Source organism: Oncorhynchus keta, chromosome 1 (assembly GCF_023373465.1).
Source record: "Oncorhynchus keta strain PuntledgeMale-10-30-2019 chromosome 1, Oket_V2, whole genome shotgun sequence".
In the NCBI taxonomy this organism is placed as follows: Eukaryota; Metazoa; Chordata; class Actinopteri; order Salmoniformes; family Salmonidae; genus Oncorhynchus; species Oncorhynchus keta.
This window is the reverse complement of record NC_068421.1, coordinates 63,753,952-63,780,808: the sequence shown is the minus strand read 5'-3', so window position 1 is coordinate 63,780,808 and position 26,857 is coordinate 63,753,952. Positions and strand designations below refer to the sequence as shown.

General features: G+C 43.9%; 1 protein-coding gene and 1 non-coding gene across 2 annotated transcripts in view; both read right to left on the bottom strand.

Annotated features, from left to right (window-relative positions):
• The window catches only part of LOC118390759 (glypican-1-like), a 52,726-nt gene that overhangs the window by 7,614 nt on the left and 18,255 nt on the right, over nucleotides 1-26,857 (bottom strand). Inside the window, exons 2-3 of the mRNA XM_035781473.2 lie at nucleotides 7,581-7,739; nucleotides 1,980-2,374 (exon numbers count right to left, since the gene is read on the bottom strand). Coding sequence (XP_035637366.1) covers nucleotides 1,980-2,374; nucleotides 7,581-7,739 — 554 coding nt within the window. The remainder of the gene's footprint in view (nucleotides 1-1,979; nucleotides 2,375-7,580; nucleotides 7,740-26,857) is intronic.
• trnaa-ugc (transfer RNA alanine (anticodon UGC)) lies at nucleotides 8,032-8,105 on the bottom strand. The gene has a single exon. It is a non-coding gene; the product is annotated as a tRNA-Ala (tRNA).

The window sequence follows — 26,857 nt, the reverse complement described above, 5'->3', positions numbered from 1 at the left end:
GTATTGATTATGATTATGTAGTGCGCATTTTGCAACATGAAACAGCAACAATACCATGCAGCTAATGCATAAGAGGGGTTCGGTAAGGGATAGATAAACGGATATGTTGGTGTAGATGTTTCCTAAAGGATGCTAACTGTTACAAGAGTTGGCTATCATTTCCAAGAATAATCTCGCACTATTGAAGCATTCGGAGGAGGACCATGTCATTTTCCCAGAATGCAGCTTCAAATGTAGCTCCTTAAAAGGATAAGAGCGAGCTTATGCTGTCTAGAATGGGAGACCATTAAGAACTTCACAAGGAGACTGAACAGCTAACAAGATTAAAGCTGTGTCATTACAAACCGGTCCTTGTATTAACAGACTTCACAGGAACCCATCAACAGGGCTTAATGTACACAGACAACCAGCTTCCTAATATGTCCGAATGTCACCAATTGATTGTGACATCCCACAGTGTTAAATCTCCTACACAGTGTGACAACAGGAGGTGGAGTGGAGCAGAGCGGAGCGGAGCGGACAGGTAATGGTGCTGATAAATTAAGATCAGTGACAGGACAGACACCCATGATGCCATATTGTTACATCAGCCACTGTCACTGACAGTAACAACAGTAATCAACCATAGCTCAAAGGGATTATTCCATCCATCCTCTCTCTCTCTCACTCTCTTTCTCTCTCTCAGATCCTCTCTCTCAGCTTCTCTCACACACTCCCTTTCATCTCTCTATACCTCCTCCTCTACACTTCTATCTCCCTCTCCCTGTGTTCTATTTAAAAGTTGTAAAGCTGGTGGCACCGTGCTGTAAATAAAGTCTGTATTTAAATGGGCCAGACTCCAGCCTCTTTGTGCCAACATAAAGAGCGGTTTGAAATGGTGGTTATTTTTAGGAAGAAGGGAGTGAGAGCCCACAGGATTCCTGTACGTGGCTATTGCCCTCTCTGGTGTTTGTGTAAATAGCTTGTGTATGTTCGATAAGTAACGCAAAAATACACAGCGATCCACTAAAAGACACAACAGATTACACATTAGATATTTGTAGGCTAAACGTACTTTCATATTGATGTTACATTTAAATGAACATAAAACCTAAATATTTCTCAAAGGCTCCTTCCTCTTTCCAAGAATGTGCTTTTGTGATTCTCTATACCAATAAAAGCATCATAAAAGTTGTCATATGAAACAGGCACTGGGCACGTTCCACTGCTACCATCCAAAGAGATAGAGACATGTCCCTAAAATGCCTTACTTTCATCCAATAAAGGCTAAATGTAGACTGGCCAAGTAGTCGGCCAGTAGACTGTGGCTGAAGGAACAGGGACAGGGGTCGGAGGGGCCAGGTTTCTTTGTAATTCACTCCTGATGGGAAATGTTTTTTAAGCTAGCCTCGCTCACATGTTTCATCCGCCCCTCACACACCCTGTTGCTGGGGCAATGCACAGCAGCCCTTTACCCATCCCTACTGAGACAAGCACTTACTGAGACAAGCCCCTACTGAGGCATGCCCCTACTGAGGCAGGCCCCTACTGAGGCAGGCCCCTACTGAGGCACGCCCCTACTGAGGCACGCCCCTATTGAGGCACGCCCTTACTGAGGCACGCCCTACTGAGGCACGCCCCTACTGAGGCACGCCCCTACTGAGGCACGCCCCTACTGAGGCACGCCCCTACTGTGCTCTATCCATCTACAGTATGCATATGTTTTCACCAGGGTAACCAAGGTTAAACACACTGCCTAGGAGTGAAAATTACACACCCAGGGCATTTTCTTTCTGTGACAGATTTACGCAAGGAACTTACTCAGTGATTTACATAACAATCCCAATTTCAACTAGTTGACAGCGATTATGTGTGTGCAGGGTGTTTAATGGTTGACGGTGTGGTGGATGTGAGGTGGTAATATCAGGAATAAAAAGCACTGCCATATTTCTCAGCGGTAGCAACACGTGAAACAGCACAGGTCTCTACTATAACAGTACCTGGGAGACTTTGCGGACCACCTCCCCACTGACAGTCAAGCCCTGGACGAATGACCGCGCCGCCACGAAGGCCCTGGTGACCTTGGGCTTGAGGTCACGGGGGACGTCCCCAAAGGGCCGCAGGGTCTCCGTTTGCTTGGCCACACACTCCAGGTAGTCATCAGTGAGAGTGTACTGTGGGAGGGAGGAGGCCTTGAACAGTCGCTCCAGCAGCCGTGCCCAGAAGTCGTTGAGCGTCTCCTCCAGGTTGACAGCGGAGCCACGGTAGTAGCGACGCAGGTCAGCGTACAGGTCCTGGAACACAGGGGCGTTCTTGGAGTAGAGAGAGCCCAGCGTGGCCAGGAAGGACTCTTGAAGGGAACGCTCGGATCTGTTCAAGAGGTCTGTGAAGTACGCTGAGGAGAGAGGAGAAAGAGAGACGAGGAGTCAAATACTGGAATAGTCCGTTTTACCTATTGGACAGGTGCAGAACGTGTCAATGCCTTTTCCACAGACCCCTTAATACAGGGCCTGGCGAGCCTAGAGCGAGAGGAGAGCCATTCCTTTACTTGTGCAAACAGGAAGTGACCTGTGAACTTGAGGCGACCGAACAATCAAACACTGAGATGATAAAAGAGATTATCAATAGCAGTTAGATACTTGACTGCTACAGCCCTATGGTCTATTATACAGTACCTAAAAGGCTCATTCATATTGATAGTTACCTGCATGTATAAACCCTTCCCCTTCTTCCCCTCACACTCTATCCCTAACTTTCATTCTCTCCTTTCCTTTTTGTCTTTACCCTTTTTGTTTTTCCTCTCTCACTCTCTTTTCATCTGTTTGGTCTCCAGCTGTCAGCCATTACACCATTAGTTCCATCACTACCTGTCGGTCAGGAGAAACAGCACCTTCTGGGCCTCGGTACCGGTCTACTGTGCCGCCCTGCGCCGCCCCTCTCCACCCAAATCAAAATGGAGGCTGCAGTTAGTCAGTTTTACTGTACAGTATGTTGGCGATTCAAAGCATTGTGTGACATCAAACCCCAAAAACCAAGCTTAGCCTTCCCAGTGCTGCTGGTCTCTGCCCACAGAGTGAACACAGGCTCAGATAAAGTACAGCTAAATGGCCACTACTTTAAGTACAGTAGATCCCATAGAATGTGAGCATATCACCACCAACACACAGATATACAATAGGTAGTGAAGAGGGCACAACAAAACCTATTCCCCCTCAGGAGACTGAAAAGATTTGTCATGGGTCCTCAGATCCTCAAAAGGTTCTACAGCTGCACCATCGAGAGCACTGGTTGCATCACTGCCTGGTATGGCAACTGCTCAGCCTCCGACTGCAAGGCACTGCAGAGGGTAGTGCATATGGCCCAGTACATCACCCAGTACATCAAGTCTAGTTCCAAAATCAAATCAAATTTATTTAGGTATAGCCCTTCGTACATCAGCTGATATCTCAAAGTGCTGTACAGAAACCCAGCCTAAAACCCCAAACAGCAAGCAATGCAGGTGTAGAAGCACGGTGGCTAGGAAAAACTCCCTAGAGGCTTCTAAACAGCTTCTACCCCATTGCCATAAGACTCCAGAACATCTAATAAAATGGCTACCCAGACTATTTGCATTGCCACCCCCTCTTTTACGCTGCTGCTACTCTTTGTTGTTATCATCTATGCATAGTCACTTTAATAACTCTACCTACATGTACATATTACCTCAACTAACCGGTGCTACCGTACCGGTACCCCCCCTGTGTATAGTCTCGCTATTGTTTCTTATTCTTACTCATTTAAAAAAAAAACGGCATTGTTGTTTAGGAGCTCGTAAGTATGCATTTCACTGTAAGGTTGATGTATTGTAATAATCATAATTGTAAAATGTAATTTGATTTGAATATTAGCACCCAGAACCAAATTAGGCTGTCATGAGATTAGCTAGACTGTAAAGTACAGATCCAACTGTCCTCCCATTTGGCACCCAGACGTATGATTGATTTGTGTTCTCCAAAAACCAAAGTCACTACCCACTGGGCAAAAACTGGTTGAATCAAAAGTGGAAAAAAATCAAAAACCCCCAAAAAGTGATGGCGTTGAATCAACGTGAAAAACGATTTTCTTCTTTTTTTTTTTACCCAATTTTGAACCTAAATACATTGACATGGTGACATTTATTGTTGATTTCTGGCTGAAATCACAACCAAATGTAAATCAAAACTAGATGTTGAAATTATGTCTGTGCTTAGTGGGTAAGCTTTTCGTGCTACATAAATAAACAAATAAATGGGAGCGTGGGAATGAGCAGATCGATTTGGCCCAGTGTGACAAACAAGGAGGAGTGTTCTAGCATGCCTGACAAACAAACTATAGACACTGTGAGAACCTGGGAACTCAACCGTAGAACTGTAGAGCACCGTCTCAGCTGCAGTTCAGTTAACAGCACTTCGCGGGTAAAGTGAGAGGAAGAGAGAAAAACTAAAATAACAACGGACTATACCATTGTCCTACATACCTCCTTATTGAGCCTTCCAATAAAGCAGTGGATACTGAGAGTTACAGTGTCAGGGGGGAATGTAATAAAACTCTGTCACCTCCCATTCTGCTGACACAATGACTGGGCTGCTCCCTGCTGCTGGAGCTGACCCCCGTAGAGGGAGGGTTAGGGAGGGGAGACTATCTCTGGCAATCCCGCTAATCTGAGGGATTGAATGCTGGAGACAGGCGGAGGGCCTGGGCCTGGGCCGGGGCCTGTGAGTGCCGCTGCTGCTGTGGAGAAGCAGTAAAAACCTGCATTTAGCTGAGTGAGTCCAGGGCCCACGCCCGGCAACCCTAAACACAACCAGATGGCCATGCAACTCTTACCGCCACTCCTCTCCTCGATTTTATGTTCATTCCGTTTCTATTGCTCCTACTGCTGCTCTGTTTTCTACTGCTACTGCTGCTACCTACTGCTCCTGTTCATCTGCTGTAGTCTACGGAAGACACAGCTGCAATCATACCAAATGGACTTGAAACATCACCTGCACACTTCCATTTCCTCCTCTCTCTATCGCTGCTTCATGTAGCTGTAGCTCTAGGTTCCTCTTTGATGGATTGCTTCATCCTCACCAACATCTGGCCTCCCTCTGTCTCTGTGGCTGTAACCTCCTGATGTTGAGGGAGAGGAGGAGGGGGCAGGGGTTGTGTATGCAGCTGGACTAGCTCTATACCAGCATTTCCCAAACTCGGTCCTCGGGACCCCAAGGGGTTCACGTTTTGTTTTTTGCCCTAGCACTACACAGCTAATTCAAATAATCAAGTTGATTAGTTAATTATTTGAATTAGCTGTGTAGTGCTAGGGCAAAAAACAAAACGTGCACCCCTTGGGGTCCCCAGGATAGAGTTTGGAAAACCCTGCTCTATACTGTTCTGCCAGCCCAGCCCCTGTGTGTGACGGTGTCCTTGTTGTTGTGTGGCCCACACCTTCCTCCTGTTGCTAAGCTAGGCTAACTCTGCCAAGGCGTATATCACACATATCAGTCACACTGATTTTATCTCACTCCATAAATCAGAGCAGCCCAGCCGTTTAGGAAGTATAGAAAGCAGGAGAAAAATGTACTGGAACTCCCTATCTGACACACACTGCCTGACTCATATCACCATACCCTTTCACAACCCCCTCTTTCTCTTTATTCTCTCCTCCCTTTTCACTTTCTCTTTTTTCTCTCTCTTTCTCCATATCGCCCTCCACTAACTCTAATCAATCCATCATTCCCCCCTCCCTCTTTCTGTCCCTCTCTCTTCCACTACCTACCTGCTTCACCCTTCTCTGCCCTCTCTCTCCCTCTCTCTCTCTGTCTCATTACTCTGATGTGTGGTGAAGTGATGCTTCTGGCAGCCACTCTCCTCATTGGGTCAAATGCTCATTAGCAGGGCCAGCATCCCGGCCTGTGGGGGTAGATGGGGTGGAGGAGAGGAGGGGGGACAGCTTATCACATTTCACCCCTCCCTCTTCCACACCACAGTGTCTACTATGTTCCCAGACTCATTACCACAGCCAATCATAACTCTGTCTCCCAGCGGCCCACCTTCCCCTCTCCTGTCTATGTCTACCTGTCTCTGTCTCTACCACTCTGATGACAGCTAGGGCCCATCAAGACAGGAAATATGACTGCATGCCATCATCCCCACATCCTGTTTTAATCTTATGTTAATCAGATGGATGGATGGATGGATGGATGGATGGATGGATGGATGTCCAGATTACTTTGTGGGAGATTTATTTTCCCGAGCAAACAGCCGTGTTTCAGGCGTCATCAGTTGCTGTCATCTGGGTACAGTATCCTCCGGCTCCATAGTGCTACTGTAGCTGGGGCCTCAGGACTATTTTGATTCATTTATATAAATAGAGTTTATTAGTGATGGGTCAAAGATTGCAGTAATGTCTTCAAAATTCGCAGAACAAGTCAAGGACACTATCAAGGTCATCCAGTTGTTGAAAAGATTGCACGCAACTACAACTCTTGGTGTCAAGACAGGCAGCGCTTAAGAAATGTCAGGAAGTATCAGCATTTTGACACAAATACACAATTGTCTAGTGTTATTATCCCAATGTCTAGTGTTATTATCCCAATGTCTAGTGGTATTATCCCAATGTCTAGTGGTATTATCCCAATGTCTAGTGTTATTATCCCAATGTCTAGTGTTATTATCCCAATGTCTAGTGTTATTATCCCAATGTCTAGTGTTATTATCCCAATGTCTAGTGTTATTATCCCAATGTCTAGTGTTATTATCCCAATGTCTAGTGTTATTATCCCAATGTCTAGTGTTATTATCCCAATGTCTAGTGTTATTATCCCAATGTCTAGTGTTATTATCCCAATGTCTAGTGTTATTATCCCAATGTCTAGTGTTATTATCCCAATGTCTAGTGTTATTATCCCAATGTCTAGTGTTATTATCCCAATGTCTAGTGTTATTATCCCAATGTCTAGTGTTATTATCCCAATGTCTAGTGTTATTATCCCAATGTCTAGTGTTATTATCCCAATGTCTAGTGTTATTATCCCAATGTCTAGTGTTATTATCCCAATGTCTAGTGTTATTATCCCAATGTCTAGTGTTATTATCCCAATGTCTAGTGTTATTATCCCAATGTCTAGTGTTATTATCCCAATGTCTAGTGTTATTATCCCAATGTCTAGTGTTATTATCCCAATGTCTAGTGTTATTATCCCAATGTCTAGTGTTATTATCCCAATGTCTAGTGTTATTATCCCAATGTCTAGTGTTATTATCCCAATGTCTAGTGTTATTATCCCAATGTCTAGTGTTATTATCCCAATGTCTAGTGTTATTATCCCAATGTCTAGTGTTATTATCCCAATGTCTAGTGACCTCCTTTCCCCTTCAGGTTGACAGCTCAGCGTGTCTTTCTGACGTGTGGACAATTATTTGGTTTGTTTATTTATCTGAGACCACGTCAACACTTGCCCTATCCTCTCGTTAAACAACTGACAGACAGAGTAGATGCCCATGTTCATTTTATGAGGGTTTGTGTGTAAGTGCGTGCATGCGTGCATCTGTGAGTGTATTGTCAGTATAGAGGAGAGTATGAGTTCTCTGTGGCTACTCACTGTCGAAGCTCCTGTACTGTGTGTTGAGGGAGGCCTGTAGCGAGCGCCCTGCCTCTCTGACCAGCCCCTCAAACTCCCTGCGACTCAGGTTGGACAGGGTCTCCTCCATGGCACTGGTACAGCAGGTGTACCCCTGGGGACAGATCCGCAGGTGCTCACCTAGGGACAAGACAGAGGAGAGGACATGTTTAGGGTTTTATCCACTTAATACTAAAGAGTATATTTTAGAGAGGCTCTAAGAGCGTTAGGCCAGTAACCGAAAGGTTGCTGGTTTTTCTCCCTGAGCCGACTAGGGGGAAAATCTGTCGATGTGCCCTTGCGCAAGGCACTTCACCCTAATTGCTCCTGTAAGTCACTCTGGATAAGAGCATCTGCTAAATGACTAACATGTTAAAAACAAACTATCTGGAATAACTTACAGTAGTGAATGCATTCTGTACATTTTCATGCTAGTCCCTGGTGGGAATCAAACCCACAACCCTGGCATTGCAAGTGCTATGCTCTACCAACTGAGCCACAGGGGATTACTTCTTGAATGGCAGAAGAAGATTATTTGTACAAAAATCTAATAAGTCATCTACTAAGGCTCTGGTAAGATTTAATATATGTTTTTCCTTATATGTCCGTGGTGTATTTGTATATGTGTTAACTTATAAGCATTATATGACATACACAATTGAATACATGATATGGTATGACATATTTGAGACAATATTCATGAAATAAATGAGCCATCTATGAATATTATTGGAAAGTGTATGTTCTGAGAATGTAACCTCTACAAAATAAATGCTTTCCTTATAGGTTTCACGTTTTTTTTTACAAGTCAACATATAAAAAAATATGACAATTACTATAAGAAAAATACAACATTTGTATATACATTTTAATTTCTGAGTTTCCATGTTTAAGGCTGGGAAGCACTTCCTACTGGACAGCTGGTTTACCTACAACTACACTTTTGGTCTCCTATCCAGGGTCTTAGCCAAGCCAAGCCCTGTTTAGCTTTGGTATTTGTCACAGACTAATACCAATGTGCTATCGTGAGACTGATTGTGGAGAAATCTCCACTTGATAACTAAATATATTCACTGCTGCTATCGGTCATTCCTCATTCTCCCCCTCCTCATGTCATCCCCTTCTCGCCCTCTACTCTTCCCCTCCTGCTATTCTCCTCCCCTCCTCCACCTGTCCTCCTCCTCCTGTCCTCTTCTCTCCTCCTCCCCTTTCCTCCTCCTCCTCTCCCTATCCTGCTCCTCATCCTCTACCCCTCCTCCTCTCCTCCTCTCCCTATCCTCCTCCTCCTCCCCTCCTGCTATTCTCCTACCCTCCTCCTGTCCTCCCCCTCCTGTCCTCTTCGCTCCTTCTCCTCCTCTCCCTCTACCCCTTTCCTCCTCCTCCTCCTCTTCCCCCTCCACCCTACTCCTCTTCTCTCTCCACCTCCTCCTCCTCCTCCCCCTCCTCCTCTCCTCCCTATCCTCCTCCTCTCCTCCTGCTATTCTCCTCCATCTCCACCTCCTTCTCCTCCTCCTGTCCTCCTCTCTCCTCATCCTCTCCCCCTCCTCCTCCTCCTCTCCCTCTCCTCCTCACCCCCCCTTCCTCCTCCTCCTCATGGCAGACTTTGCTTCTTTTTTCAATAAGTGTCACATTGCATGTATCAATGACATCAGACAGTGCAAGTGCTTTGAAACATGCATGTCCCATGTGCCTTAGAAGGCTTAGCTTACATGTCTCTTGTATGTTTTTTTTATATAATACATACAACATTTCTGTTATGTCCAAATGTTAACCACCAATATAAGTCAGATATTACAAGAATATTCTATGAAGTGTATTTGCTGCCATATGTATTACTGACAAGTTCCACAAAAAAACTATCTTGTTAAATTCTTCTATGAGAGAAAGAGCCAGACAGCTTAGAGTGCAGTCTGCAGCCCCAGTCCCCAAGCAGGCGGGGGTGAGCCTGAGGAGGGGGTTAGGCGTAGAGGGGATGGGGGTGAGTGGTCTGCCCCCCAGCCCTCTCTGCCACTTCACAAACGGGTTCCCTGCTCAAGCCCTGCCTCTGCCTGGCCCTAGCTGTCTGCCCCGGGAACTGGAGCGAGAGATGCTATCACATCCATGCATCTTTTATAAATCCTGACTACAGCAGGAGGGAAAAGTGCAGAGAAATCTCTATTCACTTATTTATTTATTTCCTCACTTCTTTTATCTTAAAATTCTAGAGAAGGGAAATAGGATCTGTGTGCCAAGAAGCTCACTAGTTGTGTGGTAGTCAAGCAGTAGTCTGTCTGTTTTCCTGTAGTCTTCTGCACGGTATGTGGCACTGGCATGAGGAGTATTTGCAATCCTTTATATCGTATCAAACAACTTTGAGAGGAGAAAAAAAAGGGATGATTGAGCCTGATCGTGATCATGCTGTGTAAAGAGAAGAGAAGGGCAGAACTGTTAACTTGACAGACATTTTTACTGTGCATTCTCCTATCGTAAACTCCTTCCTCGTGCCTCTCTCTCATGTGTCAAAGTGTTAAAATGTCTTTACTTTGAAACAGTGCATAGCTTCTGAAGCGAGACTTCAAACAGGTTGTTCTGAGGTGATTTAATATGCAGCGCAAAGTGTAAACCAGTAAAAACACAATGGAGGGATTCCAGTAGAAATCATATTGTGTGTCTCTGGTAGGCCTAGCGTCTTGCAGAGAAGAACAGGCTTAAATCCCATTAAACATCTAATCTCCTGGCCAGCTCCTGAGCGCTCGTCCATTTTAGTCAGCGAGCAGGGGGCAGGCGTGTGGCCTGCATTTCAATGACTGCTGACAGCGAACAAGGAGAGACAAGACTGATAAATCAGATTTGTCGTGTGCACACACACATTCATACAAGCCAGGGACACAGGGACACACACGCCTGAGCACCCAGACACACCTCCCTAATCCATAGACATGCAAAGACAGACACACAGAATAACAACGAGCAAGTCATCATCAGTATGCAGATAGGATCACATCTCTCATTGGACCAGTAAGACAGCAAGGTTCCTGAGACCTATGCCTACATTATGGAGATCCCTTACAATGCTATATATATATATATGTAACCTTCGGCACTCCATATAGAGAAGCTCTAGGCCTATCTATGTATTATCTGTGATGGGTATGATTGAAAATGGGTATGTAGTTCCTGGCTATAGTGGCTAGTGGGCTATATCCTGTCTGCTGCTCAGTGTTCGACAGACAGAACAGTTCTGGCTCTGGCTGGCTATGTGAGGGAGCAGGTGCGGGGAGAGAGTCCAGCCCACTTACAGCGTTTATTCAAGAGACAGATTACTGCCGAGGGAGATGAGGGGTGGCCAACCTTGCCCCCTGTGTCACACTAATCGAATCAAAGCCCATTCATAGCCAATTAGAGCTCTGCCAGCCACAGTCAAAGGCACAACATACACGTAATAGAGGCTAATACAATCTGCAAGACTTCCACAGAAAATTTAGCTAGCAAATCTAGATTGGACAGCCGTTGAAAGATAATGTTGACTTTGACTATTTGTCCATGAACCTGCACTCTCCATCCCATTTCACATCTATCTCTAATGGCTGTCATTTCTGCAATCAGAAATTAATGTCTGGACAGATGATTGTGGCCAGCCTACAAATGTCTGTTGGTGACAAACTACCTAAATGGAACCATGCAAAAGTGATTAAAAAGAAAGCCATGTCAGATGCTTGGAAGGGGAAATCAAAGGCTTGAAAAGACTTTCAGAATGTCTACCCTTAACTAACTGGAAACTTTGGTTAGAAGAGGCAAAGAAATCCAACTGGAGGATTTGCCATTCCACTTTAATATATTTAATTGTGTTTGGATTAACCACAGATCTGTGGATGGGAGGAAACACATTTCCGCCGAAGTCGGCTCCCCTTCTTGTTCGGGCGGCGTTCGACGTCACCGTCCTTCTAGCCATCGCCGCTCCATTTTTCATTGTTCCATTTGTTTTGTCTTGTTCCCCGCACACCTGGTTTACATTCCCTAATCACACTGCATATATATCAGTAAGAACTACAGGAAACGTATGATCTCTGTAATTGCAAACAAAGGTTTCTGTACCAAATATTAAGTTCTGATTTTCTGATGTATCAAATACTTATGTCATGCAATAAAATGCAAATTAATTACTTCAAAATCATACAATGTGATTTTCTGGAGTTTTGTTTTAGATTCCATCTCTCACAGTTGAAGTGTACCTATGATTAAAAAAAAATCACAGACCTCTACATGCTTTGTAAGTAGGAAAATCTGCAAAATCGGCAGTGTATCAAATACTTGTTCTCTCCACTGTATGTTCCTCTGTTGCCCCCATGTATTTGTGTGGAATTGTTTTGTTTTGTGTTTGTTGTTTCGCGCCGGTCCGGTTTTTCACCCTGGGCATTGCCTGTACCCTATTTGGGGAATCATTGGTGAACCTCATTGTTATATTATTGACGGTATTTTGTGCTTGTCACTTTTGCCGGTTGAAGTTGTAGCTGTATGCGCCTGTCTGTTTGTTGCTCTTGGCTAGTCACCTGATCACCTATTCTCTGCTCTCCTGCACTTGACTCGAATGACCAGCAGCGAAAACCCTGACACAAAGATGTTTGTTGTCACTAGACTGTTAAGGATGTTTACTACAGTAAAGGGGCTTAACAATGTTCCAGCGTTGCTTCGTAATGTAAACTGGGTATCCTGCAGGAGCTATAAAGTTAATTCACTTACAGTGACAAAAAAATAAACTGCAGCCCATTCAGTGGATCACAGTCCCATATAGGCCATTATGTTACAGTACATAATGACAATGAACACTGATATAGATTTCTCTGCACCCTATCATACTGTAACAGGGATAATGAATGATGTTCAGTCACTCAGCATATGTCTCTACCAGACTGCTCATTCTCTCTCCATCCACAGACACTACCAATGTGTTCAAGTTGACCTATTCTTTCTCTGTTCTCCCCCATTTCTTTCTCTCTATTGCTCTGTGTGCACCATAGTGTAAAATGATCCAGTTTACAACCATACACTACTTTACATCCCATGAATATTATTCACAACTGTATTGGAAATCCATCTGAGAACAGCAGTACATGCAGCTTATTCTACAGCCCACACATATACATTAGATTGGCTCTAACACAGGATTAATGATTCCATTTAAACCACTGCATATTCCTAGTTAAATAAAGGCTACATCAAAAAAATGTAAACAATACAAATCCATCTCATGTGACTCATCTTGTAGATCATTTCAATGGGATTGTTGAGCATGTATCTGGGATGTGGGCCACTGTTTTAAGATGGTAGACACTCTTTTGCCTTCCTCCCCACATCTCCACTCACCAGACACACCGTCACTCCCATTACTCCCTGGCTACAGTTTCATCTGGAAAGGACATGAGTCATTTCTAAACGCTGCATCATTTTACGGGCACCTTGGCTCTGGGAGGGGCCATTCAGTGACGGTATGTCCATTTTGGAAAGTGTAGATTTAAAAAAACATGAGCTAGCGCACACCCAGAATAATAGTTTGTGTGGAGGTGCTGACTAACGGCAAATAAACTACAAACTATCAAAATAAAGAAAGGTAAACACTCCACGTATAATTTACCTGCAATTTAATGGGTTTTTACCAACGTTTCGGCATCACTGTTCCTTCCTCAGACCCTGGCAGACCCTGAGGAAGGCGCAGTGATCCCGAAACGTTGGTAAATACCCATTAAATTGCTGGGAGATTATACGTGGAGTGTTCGACTTTCTTTATTGTGATCGTTTACATTTTGGAAAGTGTGACGTCACCGCCGGGGCCCAGTGTGGGGAGTGACACTGCTCCTCAGCCAGGTGTTGACAGGGTAGACACCAGGGCCGACTCAGTGAAAGGTCGCCAGACCTAATGCCAGCCATCTGTATTCAGATAAAGGCTGAGCCGTCACCTGATATTAGACACCTACTCCATCTCCTTTCTCAGCCATGTGCATAGAGACACACAGACGCGTGCACACAAAGATACTGTACATAGACACAGAACAGACACACACAAGGGAGGTTTACACATAGCCTGCAGGCCACCACCCAGGGGTATTGTAGGATAGAGAATGCAAAGCATATTGGTAAGGAATTATTTATACGCTACATTTATATTCTACAGAACAGAGGAAGAGAGCACATACTAATCTAGTTTGTCATGGTAACTAAGGATCTATGGATGTTATTATCAGGCAGATGTTGGGAGTATTGAATAGGAACTTGAGCTTTTGATTCAGGGCATGATGAACATACACTCTTGGAAAAAAGGTGCAACTGTATCTACATAGCCACAGGAAGTAAGGTTGATGAGGGTGGGGCAGCACCCCCTAAAAAGAAATTGTTCAAATATATTTGGCAAAACAATTTGCACCACCCCTGAAACCAAACTACTTCCCACAAAGAGTTCTACATGGAATCCAAATGGGTTCTACCTGGAACCAAAAAGGGTTCTACTACGGGGACAGCCGAAGGACCCTTTTGGAACCTTTTTTCTAAGAGTGTAGATTATACAACCATCAACTCTTTCCCACCCTCTCCTGAAAACCGTACACACACACACACACACACACACACACACACACACACACACACACACACACACACACACACACACACACACACACACACACACACACACACACACACACACACACACACAGTCTCTTCTGGCCCACCTGGCATAATCCCACCACAGCCATCCCATGCTTTAATCTCATAAATGGTTGCATGCATCTACTGGGATGCTGGCAGGGGAACATCTATGCATCCCTGCCTGCTTGATTTTGGCCCCTGACAGCTCTCAGACCTGGCTGGAGAGAGTCCTGATGCAGCACAAAGTGGAGACTGTGTGATATGAGGCCCATGTGTGACAAATCTGATGTCAACAACGCCACAATGTTGAGACAGAGAGGAGGGTTAATTTACATTGACAACGAAATAAGGGATGACATTGAGATAATATTTGTGTGAGATTAAATATGTAAAGTGCCTGATATGGTGTAAGAATCATTTGCTAATTTGTAGAATTAAACATTGGTAGTCTCTGTTACAAGCTTCTCAGAAATGACATTAAAGTGCATCACCATGGCCAATAATTTCTGCAGTGGAAAAAACATAATCAGTTGAGCAACCGTCACTAGTAGTCAGACAGCCTATTTGAGTGCTTAATCCCTCTCTCGTCAACTATTCATGAAAGATTTATTTACTTATGGTCCGGATTTTGCATGTTGAAGTGGGCCATTACACTATTACTACCAGTCTGCAGTGACTGACAATGAGGATTTGGGATAATCTGAAATGCAAATGTATTTTCCTCAAATTCCTCAATGATCTATATTCAATGTTCTTTATACATAAATTATTCAACATCTTAGCCAATTTGAATATATACAGATTTATGCTGTATCTATCTATCCTATATCTATCTATCCTATATCTCCATCTGAAATCAATCATCTCTATAGCCTTGCATATGGGGCATCTAGGCTTTTTCATTACACTTCAATGTGTCAGACACTTTGCTGGTAAACCAAACTATTCTTCTCAATTAAATCTGTCCTGATTTGCCATGCCTTTCTCCAACATACAAGTTAATAATTATTATATTTAGAGTACACAAAATGGTTAACAGTAGCCTAAAAATCAGACCTATGTACCATGACACACACACACACCACGGACCAGATACAGATCTCAGGGCCTCTATAAAGTAGGTAACTAAAAGAGAGATATGTGCCTGCCCATGACCTTTGACCCTGTTCTCTCCCTAAGCCCTTGTCTGAGGAACACAAAGACAATTCCAACTGAAGTGGTTCCTCTTCTTCTCCACTTGCCTCTAGGCCACAACATAAATTTAGACTTCCCAAGGGCTAATACATATACATTTATCCAGGAGTTAACTCTGATTGGATTTGCTCCTTCAGGCGGCCACAGTGAGAGGCGAGCACTGCAGTGAGAAATAACCTAAATAAATGATAGAATGTTGAGAATAAGTAAATATAATTTGTGTCCTGCAGGCTTCTGGGTAAAACACAGCAATTTGTTGGCACTGCTGATTGCTGTCAATGCTCATCTGTATTCAGTCCTAGCCAACATTCTGCATGTTTATGCCTCCGGTGGGCACAAACCCACCAGTCAGTGAAACACTAAATCCAAACCTTAAAAAATAAAGACTGTGGTAGAGGACTTCACGGATCCGGGCGGAATTCAGAATTCATCAAAGTGGCAATAGGCTACAGTCATAGAGCCGCTGTGTGGAAAAAGTTAGGAGATAACTAATCAATGGAACAAGATGGGGACAAGATGGGGACATGATGGGGACAAGATGGCGCCGACAGAGAGGGCCGCCTTGCTTATAGTCCTTAGGAAACTTTGCAGTACTTTGTTTTTTTGGTATTATTTCTTACATTGTTAGCCCAAAAAATCTTAAGCGTTATTACATACAGCCGGGAAGAACTATAGGATATCAGAGCTACGTCAACTTACAAGCACTACAACCAGGAATACAACTTTCCTGAAGCGGATCCTTTGTCTGAACCACCCAGGGCATTTGAACTGATCCCAGAGGCTGACCCAAAAGAGGAAGACGTAGCAGCCTTCTGGTCAGACTTTGGAGGCGCGCACACCACCCACCACTTCAGAGTATATTACTCGCTAATGTCCAGTCTTTAGATAACAAGGTAGACAAAATTAGGGCACGGGTTGCTTTTCAGAGATACATCAGGGATTGTAAAATACTCTGTTTCACGGAAACATGGCTCTCTCGGGATATACTGTCTGAGTCTGTACAGCCACCGGGATTTATTATACATCGCGCCGACAGAAATAAACATCTCTCCGGGAAGAAGAAGGGCAGGGGTGTATGTTTCATGATTAACGATTCATAGTGTAATTGTAACAACATACAGAAACTCAAGTCCTTTTGTTCACCTGACCTAGAATTCCTCACAATTAAATGCAGACCGTATTATCTCCTAAGAGAATTCTTGTTGGTTATTGTCACAGCCGTGTAGATCCCCCCCACAAGCCGATACCACGACAGCCCTCAAGGAACTTCACTGGACTTTATGCAAACTGGAAACCATATATCTTGAGGCTACATATATTGTAGCTGGGGATTTTAACAAAACAAATTTGAGGACAAGGCTACCTAAATTCTATCAGCATATTGATTGTAGCACTCGCGCTGGCAAAAAACTGGATCACTGCTACTCTAACTTCCGCGATGCATACAAGGCCCCCCCCGCAATTCAACGGCTCAGACACGAGACGGCAGGGTCTACAGACAATCACGGACTACGAAAATAAAACTAGCCACAACACGGACACCAACGTCTTGCTTCCAGACAAACTAAACACCTTCTTTGCCCACTTTGAGGAAAATACAGTGCCACCGACGCGGCCAAGGACTGTGGGCTTTCATTCTCCGTGGCCAACGTGACTAAGACATTTAAATGTGTTAACCCTCGCAAAGCTGCCTGACCAGACAGCATCCCTAGCCGCATCCTCAAAGCATGTGCAGACCTATTCAATCTCTCCCTATCTTAGTCTGCTGTCCCCACATGCTTCAAGATGGCCACAATTGTTCCTGTACCCAAGAAGGAAAAGGTAACTGAACTAAATGACTTTCGCCCTGTAGCACTCACTTTTGTCATCATGAAGTGCTTTGAGAGACTATTCAAGGATCATATCACCTCCACCTTACCCTGTCACCCTAGACCCACCTCAATTTGTGTACCGACCCAATAGAACCACAGATGATGCATTTATAAGAATGTTCATTGACTACAGCTCATCATTCAACACCATAGTACCCTCCAAGCTCATCATTAAGCTTGAGGTCCTGGGTCTCAACCCAGCCCTGTACAATTGGGTCCTGGACTTTCTGACGGGCCTCCCCCAGGTAGGGAAGGTAGGAAACAACATCTCCAATTCACTGATCCTCAACACTGGGGCCCCACATGGGTGCGTGCTCAGCTCCCTCCTGTACTCCCTGTTCACCCATGACTGCATGGCCATGCAGTCCACTCCAACTCAATCATCAAGTTTGAGGACAACACAACAGTAGTAGGATTGATTACCAACAACTCAGCGTGTGGTGTCAGGAAAACAACCTTTCACTCAACATCCACAAAACAGAGATGATCGTGGACTTCAGGAAACAGCAGAGGGAGAACCCCCCTATCCACATCGACGGGACAGCAGTGGAGAAGGTGGAAAGTAGAGGTTGACCGATTAATCAGCCATATATATATATACACACATATAAAAATTGGCTGATTAATAAGTATCAGCTTTTTATGGTCCTCCAATAATCTGTATCGGTGTTGAAAAATCCTAATCGGTCGACCTCTAGTGGAAAGTTTTAAGTTCCTCGGCATACACATAACGGAAATGAAATGGTCCACCCACACAGACAGTGTGGTGAAGAAGGTGCAACAGTGCCTCTTCAACCTCAGGAGGCTGAAGAAATTTGGCTTTGTCACCTAAAACCCTCACAAACTTTTACAGATGGACAATTGAGAGCATCCTGCCAGGCTGCATCACCGCCTGGTACAGCAACTGCACAGCCCATAACTGCAGAGCTCTCCAGAGAAAACCATTAGTAACACACTACGCCGTCATGGATTAAAATCCTGCAGCGCACGCAAGGTCCCCCTGCTCAAGCCAGCGCATGTCCAGGCCTGTCTGAAGTTTGCCAATGACCATCTGGATGATCCAGAGGAGGAATGGGAGAAGGTCATGTGGTCTGATGAGACAAAAATAGAGCTTTTTGGTCTAAACTCCACTCGCCGTGTTTGTAGGAAGAAGAAGGATGAGTACAACCCCAAGAACACCATCCCAACCGTGATGCTTGGAGGTGGAAACATCATTCTTTGGGGATGTTTTTCTGCAAAGGGGACAGGACGACTGCACCGTATTGAGGGGAGGATGGATGGGGCCATGTATCGCGAGATCTTGGCCAACAACCTCCTTCCCTCAGTAAGAGCATTGAAGATGGGTCGTGGCTGGGTCTTCCAGCATGACAACGACCCAAAACACACAGCCAGGGCAACTAAGGAGTGGCTCCGTAAGAAGCATCTCAAGGTCCTGGAGTGGCCTAGCCAGTCTCCAGACCTGAACCCAATAGAATATCTTTGGAGGGAGCTGAAAGTCCGTATTGCCCAGCGACAGCCCCGAAACCTGAAGGATCTGGAGAAGATCTGTATGGAGGAGTGGGCCAAAATCCCTGCTGCAGTGTGTGCAAACCTGGTCAAGAACTACAGGAAACGTATGATCTCTGTAGTTGCAAACAAAGGTTTCTGTACCAAATTTTAAGTTCTGCTTTTCTGATGTATAAAATACTTATGTCATGCAATAAAATGCAAATTAATTACTTTAAAAAATCATACAATGTGATTTTCTGGAGTTTTGTTTTAGATTCCGTCTCTCACAGTTGAAGTGTACCTATGATAAAAATTACAGATCTCTACATGCTTTGTAAGTAGGAAAACCTGCAAAATCGTCAGTGTATCAAATACTTGTTCTCCCCACTGTATATACAGTATATATATATATAAACTCATCAAAAAAAGAAAGGTCCTCTCACAGGCAACTGCGTTTATTTTCAGCAAACTTAATGTGTAATTATTTGTATGAACATAAGAAGATTCAACAACTGAGACCTGAACTGAACAAGTTCCACAGACATGTGACAAACAGAAATTGAATAATGTGTCCCTGAACAAAGGGGGGATCAAAATCAAAAGTTACAGTCAGTATATGATGTGGCCACCAGCTGCATTAAGTTGGTTGGTTGCTGTTTCTCGTCTCTCCCTCCCTCCTCTCTACTCCCTGTGTCACTCACTCATAGTATGGCCCCTCCCCCTGCTAGTAGCTTTAAAAAATTATGTTCTACTGCTTCCCTCACTCAGATTGGATCGTGTCTGGATCCAACCAGGTCTATAAGGAACAGGTCTAGTTGTCCTCGGGTCCGTTCAGAACAGGTATCTATATATATATTTTTTTATGCATATCGGGTCCGGGTGGGAATGCACCAGGTCCATTTCAGAACGGGTCCAAAAAGACTTCTGTGAGCGGACTATTATCAAAACTTCAGAGAGAAATACCAACCTGTGTCTTGAGAATACAGAGCACACTGGACAGTAGAAACCTTTTAAAACAGTATATAGGCCATTTTCTCAGACATAAGCACTTTAATTATAAAACATGTACATAATGAATATCACAATCTAGTGTTGTTAACCTACATGTCCCATCCTTTCCCGCTACAGATCCCTCTGTTAACCAACCAACTTTCCTTCTTCTCATTCCTCCCTGTATTCTTAAAAGCCCTCCGTGGGGCTCGGACTAAATACCACAGCGATCATGAACACAGTTCGAGCCTGAACAGGAGCACAGGGCATGGTTCCAAATCCCCCTTGGTAATGGCGAGAAAACCACGTCGTCGTGCTAGCCCATCTCATTTTGTGAAAGAGAGACATTCAGACGCAGAGCCGAAAAAATGTCAGGCTGCAAATTTGTTTGAGCTCTGTTTGAGCTCTTCAGCCTCCAGCCAAGTCTTCAAAGATAAATGGATGCATCTGAATGGCAGCCAAACAAGCTATATAAAGCTAAATACAAACAATAGAATGAAGTTTGGCTATCTTACTGTAGATCCTATCAACTTAGTTCAACTCGGGCCTAAACAGGCACAAATAGCCATTTGCACTCCAAAAGGCAAGAACCAAGGTGATAATACTGCAGTTTAAGGGCATGACGTTCTGCAATGGCTGAAGTTGACCAAACTGATGAGATAAATACCTGATGTAGGCTAGGCTATATCAACATATGGCCATTTGAAAAGCTAGTGTTGAAACACAGATCATTCCAGATGGGTGTCTCATGGTCACAGGGAGTCACACAGAGATAAGCACCTTCGTTAAGTCTGACCTTGTTTTCAGATTTGGAGTCACAGTGGATCTGAGCTTTACAGAAATAATTGGTCTAAATTAAGTGGTTCAGTGCATTTAACAAACACAACACAGACATAATACCCATCAGCCTTATGAGCCACAGTGGATGGACACAGAGGATATGAGGGGTGAGCAAGTGCATGCAATACACAGACACACACACTACAATATCAATGTAAAAGGCAACATGTCAAAGTTCCTCATGTTGAAATCAGCTAGAAATCCTTGAACTTATTGGCATTACAGCATGTTTGAAATGAATACAAGAGATTTACTGTAATGGCTTGCTTTCACTATTCAGTCAATTTTGATCTCTCTACTGTCTCAACCTTCCCAATTCAGAGCACCTTTCAGAACACCTTTCCTCACAGCATCTTTTCTCATCATTTCCCAACCTCCACATCCCCTCTAACCTTTCCTTTATTTCTGCCCTCGTTCATTATCACCTCTTTCCCTCCATCACTCCACCTCTTCTCCCTATTTGCCAGTCGTGACATCCGCCTAATGCCTCCAGGTTGGTTGCCCCCTGCAGAGTCTGCTGGAGTTGAAAGTAAGCCACAGGAAGTATTTTGAGTCTGCAGCATCTCACCTTCATTTTAAGAGCTGGTGCCCTTTGACCTGTGGGCTCATAAAGCCGTCGCACTCGCACAATAAACGGGATTGACGGCCGCCCTGTGGCTCGCCTCTTTGTGTGCCACAAGAGATGACATCAAAGCAGGTCTGGTGCGCTCTATAAAATGCCAATAAGTGCAATTTAATGTATTTCTTCAGTAGTTTTGTATTCCCTCCCTTCCTTTATAAATGAACATGTTAGTCAAGTGCAGGTTTTTTATATCATGCTTGTTACAGATGGCATAATAAGGGTGGAGGGACTGTGTATGTGTGTTTCCAGAGCTATGGAACACTCTGAGGTCTGACTCTACCCTGTTCTTTAAAAAAAGCACCTGTATCTGATTAAGTATGCACATGGCCAGCCTCCGAATATATTTTTATTACCTTAGGAGGAGGAAAGAGGGAGGAAAGAACGATAAACCTGTAATGGAGGTGTCTAATGAGGCCTCATGATCCTATTAGGGCTGGAGAATCAGTGGTTGCAGGCGGGAGTGGTTTCCCCCTCTACATCACTTCACATTAAGTAAGGACTCCTGAGAGCCCTGTGGTTTTCTATCATGTCTTTTCAAGCATCCCGAAATAGTCTCTCTGACTTCAATAAATGAGAAGAAACAGAGAAAACTAAGGGCTCGTATAAATGGTTGAACGGACCTGTGAAAGTCCATTGTATTTGGGTTAAAGTTTCAAATTAAAAAAATATTCAGTGTCATTAGCATGATGACGTGACCGGCGAAGCTTTGCTCCTTGAGAGTCCAATATCTTGACAACTATTTGGGATGGTACCAACAGTGGACTAATGAAAAAAATACCAAAATATAGTTTTTGAGTGGATTTCCCCTTTAAGTGTAATATAGATATGCACAAAAAACTTAATGGGAGACATTGCAAAGAGTGAAAAACAACACTTTGGGTGAAACATTCCTGGGATTATAAGTTTATAAATCCAAAAATACATCACTGCTCAGCATCAACCCTGGCCTGTCTGCGCGCGTGCGTGCGTGCGTGCGTGCGTGCGTGCGTGTGTGTGTGTGTGTGTGCGTGTGTGTGTGTGTGTGCCTGTGTGCGTGCATGCGTGTGTATGTGTCTGTGTGCGTGCATGCGTGTGTATGTGTGTGTGTACGTGTTTGTGTACACAGCAAGTTGAGGGTATAATAATGTAATTCTATGTAATTGTACCAAGCCCTTAAAGCCATTTCTTAAGCAAGCTAGTATTTTATTCCTCATCCCTCTGAGGCTGTAAATATAAGCAACTTGTGTCATGCTGTGTGGTTATGGGTGTCTTCTAAGAAGCATCTTTATATCATTCTACTTCAGGGTGTTGTATTCAGTCAATTACTGCTGTTGGTTTCTCAATGAGCAGTTACATACTGGTGGTAAGAATGTTTACCAGAAAGCAGAATGTGTTTGCCAAGGCATTAGATATACATTATCTTCAGAAAGTATTCAGAACACTTGACTTGTGGTAAATTCAGTCCTCCTGTGGTAACTTCAATTGATTGGACATGATTTGGAAAGGCACACACCTGTCTATATAAGGTCCCACAGTTGACAGTGCATGTCAGAAAAAAAACCAAGCCATGAGGTTGAAGGAATTGTCCGTAGAGCTCCGAGACAGGATTGTGTTGAGGCACAATTCTTGGGAAGTGTACCGAAACAGTTATGCAGCGTTGAAGGTCCCCAAGAACACAGTGGCCTCCATTATTAAGTTTGTAACCACCAAGACCCTTCCTAGATAGCTGGCTGCATGGCCAAACTGAGCGATCGGGGGAGAAGAGCCTTGGTTAGAAAGGTGACCAAGAACCCAATAGTCACTCTGACAAAGCTCCAGAGTTCTTCTGTGGAGATGGGAGAACCTTCCAGAAGGACAACCATCTCTGCAGCACTTCACCAATCAGGCCTTTATGGTAGAGTGGCCAGACGGAAGCTACTCCTCAGTAAAAGGCACATGACAGCCCGCTTGGAGTTTGCCAAAAAGCACCTAAAGACTCTCTCAGACCAAGAGAAACAAGATTCTCTGGTCTGATGAAACCAAGATTGAACTCTTTTGAATGCCAAGCGTCAGGTCTGGAAGAAACTTGGCACCATCCCTAAGGTGAAGCATGGTGGTGGCAGCATCATGCTGTGGGGATGTTTTTCAGTGGCAGGGACTGGGAGACTAGTCAGGATCGAGGAAAAGATGAACGGAGCAAAGTACAGAGATCCTTGATGAAAACTTGCTCCAGAGCACTCAGGACCTCAGACTAGGGTGAAGGTTCACCTTTCAACAGGACAACGACCCTAAGCACACAGCCAATACAATGCAGGAGTGGCTTAGGGACAAGTCACTGAATATTCTAGAGTGGCCCAGCCAGAGCCCGGACTTGAACCCGATCGAACATCTCTGGAGAGACCTGAAAATAGCTGTGCAGCAACGCTCCCCATCCAACCTGACAGAGCTTGAGAGGATCTGCAGAGAAGAATGGGAGAAACTCCCCAAATACAGGTGTGCCAAGCTTGTAGCGTCACACCCAAAAAGACTTGAGGCTGTAATCACTGCCAAAGGTGCTTCAACAAAGTACTGAGTAAATGGTCTGAATACTTCTATAAATTAGTATTTCGTTTTGAATTTTTAATAAATTAGTAAAAAATTCTAACATCCTATTTTTGCTTTCTCATTATGGGGTATTGTGTGTAGATTGGTAAGGGGGAAAAAACTATTTCATCAATTTTAGAATAAGGCTGTAACCCACCAAAATGTGGAAAAGGTCAAGGGGTCTGAATACTTTCCCAAGGCACTGTAAATATATAAACAATATTGTTTTTCCCAATGTAATGCTATACGTGAGGCGACTTCATGCTATGAAACAGTTGACAGTTAACTTGGGTAAGAGAGATAATGACCCACTACACCAGAGCTGAATACAGATGGCCAGCTACAGTATACTGGTAAAAACCAACTGTGTGGGTCAAAATGATAGGAGAGAAATGTAACACTTTATTTGGATCATCCCCTACAAATGATGCGTGGATGTTAAAACTGTTAGCAAACTATCAGTTCCACATGTCCCTGACAGAATAGCGGGAGAAGGATGAGAGACCAAAAGACTTTGAAGATGTTCCTTCTCTGATCACAAGATCAAGATCCTTATTTGAGGGTATCACAACTGCACAGCATCCAAGCTATATATTATCTGGACGGAATGACAGCTGTACAAAGACGTTCATGACCTGCATTTCACAGATGATCTGATGCATTGTACTGTGTAGATACTGGAGCGACAAAGAGAAAAAGCGGGATTAAATCCCACAGGTCATGAAGACTGTCTTAAACTGCCATGCTCAATGCTCATAAACACTGGATTACAGTTCTGAGATTGTGGAGAGATTATTAATGTCTTAAAAACATCCTAATCCCTCCATAATAAGGCAGAGGAAAACCCTTGGCAGGCCTAAGTGTGGTTGGTTGAGGGCACATTTTCGAGAGAGAGTGAGAGAGAGAAAGGAAGAAAGTGCGCTAGATGAAGAGAGAGAGAGACAGAGAGAGAGCGACAGTTGAGCATGTATGCAGTGAGTAAACGTGAGTTATGGAGAAGAAAGAGGAGAAGTGTACATGAGAAGAAGAGGAAAATCGATGAGTAAGAGGTATGAAGTTGAGTGAGTGAAAGTAGGAGGTATTAAATCCCATAACACACACTGGCACATGCTTGTCCCAGCAAAACAGCTCTCACTGAAGTGGCATGAACTAGCCGACCAGCCAGACTTGAATATAAACTCTGGAATAGCTAAGCTTTTTACTGAAACATGGGTAATTATAGGTCTCTCTCTCAGAATACATATTTGAGTCCAAACCCCAGACATGTAAACGAGGACTTCCCTTAACCAGTTTAGACTCAGCTAGAACACTGCTTCGTTTTCAAGGAAACATAGCAACAGACGCTTATGAATTATGTGTGTTTGTCTAACTATGTGGAAGTTAGTTTACTGTAAATGATGTTGAAGTTTGTATTTGTCTGTGTTAGGGGGATATAGAGCCACCCACACAAATAATTTGTAGTGCACCTAAAAGAGCAAATAAGATTGGAAGACAGGGTTTGGACCAACCAGCTAATTCTTCCAATCTGAAACCTGTAAAGGGCTTATCCAATCAGGTGTACGAACAGGAGGCTCTGAGATAAGCAGTCTCACTGATTACATCTGTGGCTCATGACCTCATGGTGAGGACGAAGGCCATTCTGTAGCCTCTGTGAGGACACTGCATGCTACACTGAGCAACGCTACTTAGCTAACCTCTCCCTCAGGCTATTTTGACTATAGTCTGCACCTGTAGACATGAATAAGGAAGCTCATCCTGTTACACCCTATTGTACTATACATTACCTGTTGATACCTCAAGGGCATATTGAACTTGGATAACTGTGAACCTATGCAAAGACATAAAACATAATAATTCCAGATTGTCATGTATGATGAGTGTCAGCAGTAAAGGCATTATCATCCTACTGTATTAAAGGTGCAATATGCAGAAATCACTGCCATTTCCTGGTTGCAAAAACTATATAATTTTTGCAGCTTTAACTGTTATGATCCATAAATTATATTGAAAGATCTTATATTTCTAAATACGTGATTTCTGAGCTGCACAGCGGAAAGCATGGGAGCTGCATGAAATTCTTTATGACATACTTTTATAGACCATTCGCTCGTTCAACATTTGCCAGCCACTCGCTGCCTCTTCAATACAACCGCAAAGGAAAGCATGTGTACTTTATTGAATCCCTAGCATGAATCACAGATCATGTGGCTTCATTAACTTAACAGACTAGCACCAATCAAGAGGCCCACATCAAACATCAGCAGATGAACTGAGGAAGAAAGGAGGAAGAAACACAGACTAATAATAGCATCCAACATTACAGATGTAAAATGGAACACAGGAGCAAGAGGGAGCATGAAAACTGGGAATAGAGATTAGAGGAGGAACAAAGGAGTTGGAGAGGAAGGGAAACAAGATAACGAGAGGGCGAGAATAGGAGGAACAAAGAGAGAGAGGGGCAAGAAGAAAGACTTCTGGCAACCAAGACAAGGGAAGAGAGGAGGAGACAGGGATGGGATCCAAGAAGAAGAGGAATATGGAGGGAGGGATGAAAAAGAGAGAGCGCAAGCTGCAAAGGCTGTCAAGGAGAGATGGAGAGTGCCGTCCTCAGTCCTGCTACCTTTAAAATACATAGGAGCGTCTCCTCCCACCGGAGGAAGACTTCAAACATCATGAAAAATTTACAGCCAAAGGCTTTTAACAAGCCTGCCCTAAGACCCTACCAAATACACACTCACACACACACACACCTCAAAAGCACAACACAGCCACTCCCAGTCCCAAACACACACACACAAACAGAATACTTCACCCACAAAGTACAATCTAGAAAACAACTTTGGCACCAGAACCAAGAGAAGGACACAAAACCAAAAGACAAACTAAACACAGTCATGTGAATACACCCATAACAAGCATACTAATTCAAAAACTGCACGGGGTGATTCTACACGAAACTAGAACAAAACCATGATTTGGGAGATTTCATTAAAAAATATATATCTATAGAAGGGTCCTTTGGAGGAAAGATTGCTGATATACACTGATTGTACATTAGGAACATATATATATATTTTGCAGTCAGAACAGCCTCA